Consider the following 6,718-nt stretch of genomic DNA (forward strand, 5'->3'; position numbering starts at 1 on the left):
TACGCGAATGCGAAGCTCACGGAGGAAGAGGGAGAAAAGATAACTTAGTAAGCTCACGTCAAATGGGAACACTTTACCCGAAACGAATTCATCCAGCAGTTCCATTCGATCAATCGAGATATTTACAAAGCGGGGGTTTTTCTACGTACACTTATCGGGATAACTATTACCTAATTAGGAAAGAATACGTAAATCCACAACCTAGGCATTGCCTTATAGGTACTGAGGTAGGTAGCATTATAGGATTTTGAGATTCGTTAACTAAGGTAAATGCCACGCGAGAGTAGTCCCACGTTTAATAAATCAATCAGGTTTTTTTCTATTTTCGTCGTATTGATCAAACGTGCTTACCTACACGCATCGGTACCTAATATACCTTAGGTAGGTAGGTTAGGTATCTAAGCTTAACACGAGTGAGAATCAGCATTATACGGAGTTAACTATCGGCACAGAATAATCGATGAAGAGGAGGTAATAAGATGTTGTGAATCAAAGATATAATTGTCGTATCACTTGTTATCTAACCCTCTATTTTAGAGTCTAAAGTCAGATAGTCTAGCTTCTAGGTAGAATAGTATACAATTAAAAGTGGTCAATCCCCATATCGACATTGCTTAGCGATAAATTAAAATCAGCCTCAGAAATCCCTATGATTGATGACCAATTCATGTCATCGCTCATCAGATCCATATCCGCGTGCGGCATCTCAAACTTTCCCATCATCGGACCACTGCTTGCCGTTATGACGTGCGTCACGGATGAAGATGACGGGGTGCCTAAGGTATCATCATCTGGCGTGCTACACTCTCCTATACGTTCTAGAAGTTTTCCTAGAGTCCTAGCCCCAGCTTCCGCCATCGCGTTGAGATCTGCTAGCATCTGTAATCGACCGTGCGCTTCCCGTATAGCTTCAACACACCTAGCTTGGCTGATATCCAGAGGTCGAGTTGCCAGGGGATCAACTAGGCGGAAGAAAGCAGGAAATCCCGGCCCGTCGTCGTCCATGCCTATTTGCGTACCTGACTCCCCATCTTCGCTGTGGTCGGGTCCGCCGACTAAGCAGAGACAAGAGAGGAGGACTGCCGCTTCGAACGTATGGAAAATTATGTCGAATAAGCGCGTATGCGTGGCACCTAATAACCAATGAAGTGTCGTGATAGCGTCGAGCATATTTAGTGCTGCTCTTGTTAAACTCCTCCTCTGATGTTGAAGAATTGCCTGCTTATATTTAGGAAGATCGGCGATCTGGCTCGGCTCTAGGCCAAGCAGCGGTTTAAAATTGTTGCAGACGGAATTGTATATTGCAACGTGAAAGAGTTGCCGCTGTCGTCCTAAATTCGGAATGCCCATATCCCATTCCTTATTCGGGTCCAAAGCAAACGGGGCGGGAATATTCGTGATAAACTCAGCGCAAAATCTTTCGTAACGCTCCTCTGCGGCGCTGGGGTCGTATGATACCGAGCTATTTCTAGTACCGATAAAGTCGTTCCAAAATCGTGCCAATCGGGCTTGTAAGATCCGCTCCATAAACGCCTCCGGAGCGCCACTCTTTTCGAGATCCTGGATCTGATGTACCTTTGGTAAGCTCGTGGTACAAAACCCGTCAGAAAGGAACGGAAGGCGCTCGAGAGAGCTTGATAGGCGCCTATCAGTCAACGGTCAGCATTGTTGTGATTTTGAGAGTGTCAGAGATTCTGTTCCAGAAGATACTCACGCGTCCCAAATATAAAGATTGCAAAATATCCGCCGCCTCATCTCACGCTCGAATTCATCCATCACTTGCGAAGCAGTCCCGGTAGGTTCTCTATGAATTCCAATCATCTGAGCAACCCCGATAGCAGAGCCGAACGTCGCCCACGAGAGCTTGATATTACCTTCGCACTGCTGGTTGAGAGCGGCAAAACAAAGGTGCTGCACTCGAATTAAGGAGCCCGTCGTGTCTGCCTGTGCGCATATCTTCTCTAGCACCTGTGCTATCCGATTGCATTGAGATCGTATCTCAGTCAAAGAGACGCCGCGAATCATATCAGCCGTGTGAGATGGCGAAGGAAGGAACTGCGAGCAGTACGCGCTAATACGCAAGACTAGAACGGCAAATTCCACGTCTAGCAATCTGGTTATGGGTCTCCTCGTCCACCAGTCCTCATATTCGGCTAAGAAGCTTGGTGGATGCACGAGCTGATTCATCCAGTTAACCTCGTGTATGAAATATTGGAGGAGAAAGTCCAGAATCGGCCTTGCTGGAATCTTTGCCATCTCATGTTGAGCGGCATCCAAAAGCTCCCCAGTCAAATTTGAATAATTCGATTGCCAAGGTCTCGTCTCTTCGACTTTCAACTACTCCGGTTTAGTTTCTTCAGGTTTTCGAAAAGAAACGATGAAAAGGGGTAAATAATCGAAAGAAGAAACCAACCTGACGTAATAACCCGAGAGTGTTGGAGTCACTGTCGTCGAAATATCCAAAAAGATCTGCGAGAGAAGCTTGCTGGTTGTTTTCGGTCTTCTCCCTCTCCGGCAAGAGTACCGACAGCTGATTAGACTCTACCGGCGGCGCCTCTAACAATCTCTGGCCAGACGGTGCTACATTATCTTGTGCCGTCCCGGAACTCACACTCATCTGCCGGGAGGGACTTAGACGAGGGTTGGATATGTAGGTGCATTCTTCTGGTCGTCGACGCCTGGTGCAGTGATTGCAGGGGTATTGCCGATTGCACTGTCTTGATTAATATCTATATAATTCTACATGAGATGATAACAAAGAGACAGAGGTGTAGCTGTTACCTTCTGCTTTTTCAAATAGCACGGAATGCAGGATGACACGACACGCTGTTTACGCTTTGGGGCTGGTATCATGGTGATGGAGTAATGGAGATAGAGATTGGCGATTTTTTTATATTTTCCTTTTTTTTTTTTAAAAAAAAAAAAAGATCAGCACGAGCTACGTAAAAAAGATCTTAAATCAAAGTATAGGCAGGTATGTATATAGTTGGCATTGTAAGCTATAAGAAACATGCGCATGTAGATACCCCTTCTATCGATATCACGTCCTTTTATGCATATACAGATTCATATTAGCTTATAGACGCAAGCGAGTTTTCGGGACGATCCTGCTGAAACAGTGAGCTACGGGAGTTTACTAAAGATGCCGTTAATCAAGCCTCTCATTTTAGTTGGCCTGTTATTTTAAGGAACTAATGCTGTCATGCGGCACTGCACTTTGGACGTTTATGAGATACTAGCGCTGAAGAGGTTCAACCAATGACAGAAAAGCATGAAAAGTCGACATATGTATAGTATGCATAATTCGTTCACATTTTTATGTGCTCATATTCGTCCTCGATCATTTAAGCTCCCCCCTTTCCCATTCCCCCCAATCTTACCTCCAACGTCTTTCCCCCTTCCGTCTTACCAACAAAGAAGTCCTAGTACAGGTTCTCGAATCGCCTCATAGCTTAGCTTGAAGGCATACCACACCTTTATTACTTTGTAAGCTCGCTAAGTTTCGCAACCATGGGCACCTTTCCTGGATTTCTGTATCGGCAGTTTACCTTCAAGCCCAAGCCGCTGCCTGAGAGCCTGAATCTTAGTGGCAAGACGGCTCTAGTCACGGGCGGAAATGCGGGCCTCGGTTTCGAGGCCGCCAAAGAGCTTACTTCTCACGGCTTGGCTCGAATCATCCTCGGAGTTCGTAGCGTAGCCAAGGGAGAAGAAGCGAAGAAGACGCTTCTCGCCATTAACCCTCAGATAGACGTTCAAGTATGGGCTATTGACCAGGAGTCTTTCGAGAGCATTAAAAACTTCGCCGACCAGGCCACAAGCCTGGATAGGTTAGACGTCGCTATCCTCAACGCCGGCGTGAAGAGCATGGAGTACGTCAAGTCGAAAACGGGCCACGAGCTAAACGTCCAGGTATGGAGCAATCCTTGAAACTGATGGCCCGCGCGAGTCTAACCTCAAATTGGCATATTAGGTTAACCACTTGGGAACCGCTCTCCTATCCCTTCTACTTCTCGGGCCTCTAAAGAGAACCGCCGCGGCAACGGGCTCGCCATCGCGCTTGACTATTGTCAGCTCAGAAAACCACTTCTGGGTAAAGCTCAAGGAGATTAAGGGTCCTGACACGCTAGCCACTATGGATAAGCCGGAGACGTTCGGAAAGGGCATGGACCGGTACAACGCGACCAAGCTGTTAAATGTGCTATGGATGCGCGAGTTGAGCTCCAAGACTGCGGCCTCTGACGTTATAATCGATGCCGTCAACCCGGGATTTTGCCAGAGCACCTTGCACCGTACGGATTCTAGCGGGTCGTCCTTCGCTAATCTGATCGGTTGGACATCGGCTCAAGGAGGACACTGCCTGACGGATGCCGCAACGCAGCACGCCAAAGATGGCCACGGAGCATATCTCAGCGAGCAGAGCGTTAAGAGGTAAGGTTCTTCGGCATATTTACGGAACGAGAAAGGCTAACCGAATATATTATAGTCCCTCTTCTTTTGTCCTTTCGCCGGCCGGACGGAGCGCGCAGACAAAGATCTGGAACGAGACCATTCAGCTACTAAAAGAGGAAGCACCTGGCGTCGACCTACTTGCTCACGTCTAGTCTGAATATCGAAGAGTTTGTGTCACATTAAACATTCTGCATATCGCTCATACCTTTAGCAAGCGAGGTAGGTAACTGGGAGGAGTATCCGGACCAATTGTTTCAAGTTTGATATCTAGGTACCTAGCGAGGTAGTTTAATTTTCTTATCTATTACCTTTTGTAGATTCACCAATAATATCACCTTTTGATTCTTGAAGCTATAATACCAATATAAACACGTTGCACAAAGTTTCGATGTACGTCTAATCAATCGGGGCGGGGCGTTAAAAGCTTCTATTCTTGGTCCTTTTAATACATAGTATGTTGAGTCAATTGATTGGCTGGAATTTTGAGTTTACTCTCCGATGCCAACTAAGAGGTCCTACTATTGTTACGTACCTATATCATGCAAATGGGCCAACGCTGAAATGGGTGGACACAAGAAAATAGAAAATATACAAATATTCTAAACGCAAGCTGCCTAAGTAACATGATGCGAGATACAACCGCGGTACCAAAAGTATATTTCTTATTAGCACAATTGCCATTACCTACAGTCTCTCTGACACATAATTCATCCATCGTTTTTTATGAAGGATGCCTATTAATTCGTGAGAAATTTACCTGAAAGTGTTATTCGCTAGAAATGTAACTTGAAAACGTGCTCAAGGTACTTTGTTATTAAGCTTGTCTCAGATCCGTACCAAGGATTCTAGACCAACAACCAAAACTTGGTATCATGGATTCATGGCGGTTACTTTAATTCTGAGTGGCTGAGATAGAAACTGGACTTTTGCCGAAAATACCCCTGTTTACAGTGCACATTTGCTTAGGCACCTAGGTACCTAAGCACGTTAAGAGGTAAGCATAAGCGGCCGGGGGCCCGCCGTTGTAAGCTCTATACCTAATTCTATTAGGATCATTTTCATTTTAATCTCGAGCGCTATCCTTTCCCCTCAGTACCTAGGTATGTTCATTATCTCAGTGCCAAGACGCACGTTTCGCAGTTTAGAGTAAACTATCTTGACCGTTACATGATCTACCTATGCCAAGGAATGCTAAGAAATGACGGAAACTTTCATAAAATATTCAATTGAATAAATTCTATTGTTACCTATTATTAAGTAATATGCCTGTGTGTTGTCGATGCATAAGGTGACGACTTGGGTAATATAGGTGGTAGGTAGGCTGGTAGGTAGCTTTCCATGTCTTATTCAAACCATAAAAGTTGAATATCAGGTGCAGTGTAAGTCATTAGGGAAGCCTTATTAAAATATGTGGATGAATGGGCAAGTAACATTATATAGGATATAGTGATATTTTAAGCTATTTTCTTCATATGCAAAAGTTGAAGTCTTACAAACTACCTAACGTACCTCGAGCTAGGTACCTAGGTACCTAGGGCTTATCTAGGTAATGTTCCCATATGTAAGTGTACCTGCCTTGTGTAACTACGCGAAGTTTATTATATTATCTTCAGTAATAAGTATGACGTCCAGCTTTCTGTGTCGATGTTATGGTCCGCATCTTCTCATGGCATCAACGATCTTCTAATAACAATTTCGACCTCAATCCTCTACTGCTATAACGATGTCAGAGCCAAAAGTATAGAGACTGTAAGAATTCGTGTAACAGCGTATAAAGAAATGCACACGAGCGCTACTGACCTCCAGAGACGAAGATAAGATCTTGTGAGGTATATATTAAAGTCTTACAGGCTGTGATCAGCTATGGGGATAGAGGCGCAACCAACTGTGCCGACGGCGGTATCGGTTGCGGCCCGCGGGAAAAATGTGATGCTAAGGTCAGGTGTTGAATTGTTCGGCTCAGGGACGTTCGAAGCGGCTTGTCATCCTTACTCAACCTTGAAGGTGTCGAAGGAAGACTTGGCTTCGAATCCAAGCGGATATCGTGAACCATTTCAGGATCTGATGAGTAATAAGATCAATAACTCCTAATTCTGGGGCTAATGCTATAGGAGAGGTATCTCAGTAGGAACGCTGCTTATCTTACTGGTTAGCTAAGATGGAAAGACCTATAGCTTCTAGAAATCTTCGCGGCCCAAGTCAAATAACATGGCGTGGGGGGGGGGGGGGGGGGGGGGGGGGGGGGGGGGGGGGGGGGGGGGGGGGGGGC

General features: G+C 45.5%; 2 protein-coding genes across 2 annotated transcripts; one reads left to right on the top strand and one right to left on the bottom strand.

The window, feature by feature from the left end:
• Positions 1–477: 477 nt before the first annotated feature.
• F4812DRAFT_448648 (fungal-specific transcription factor domain-containing protein) lies at positions 478–2,965 on the bottom strand. Its single transcript, XM_047935878.1, has 4 exons — positions 2,782–2,965; positions 2,414–2,713; positions 1,715–2,337; positions 478–1,645 (listed from the first exon to the last, which is right to left on the bottom strand). The coding sequence occupies exons 1-4, from the start codon at positions 2,851–2,853 to the stop codon at positions 583–585; spliced, it is 2,058 nt and encodes a 685-aa protein (XP_047785265.1). The 5' UTR covers positions 2,854–2,965; the 3' UTR covers positions 478–582.
• Positions 2,966–3,367: 402 nt separating this feature from the next.
• Positions 3,368–5,192, top strand: F4812DRAFT_448650 (NAD(P)-binding protein). Its single transcript, XM_047935879.1, has 3 exons — positions 3,368–3,909; positions 3,971–4,428; positions 4,484–5,192. Exons 1-3 carry the CDS (start codon positions 3,511–3,513, stop codon positions 4,599–4,601), a joined length of 975 nt encoding a protein of 324 aa, XP_047785266.1. The 5' UTR covers positions 3,368–3,510; the 3' UTR covers positions 4,602–5,192.
• Positions 5,193–6,718: the final 1,526 nt, after the last annotated feature.

Source organism: Daldinia caldariorum, assembly GCF_022478825.1.
Source record: "Daldinia caldariorum strain CBS 122874 unplaced genomic scaffold F4812scaffold_34, whole genome shotgun sequence".
NCBI classification, from domain to species: Eukaryota; Fungi; Ascomycota; class Sordariomycetes; order Xylariales; family Hypoxylaceae; genus Daldinia; species Daldinia caldariorum.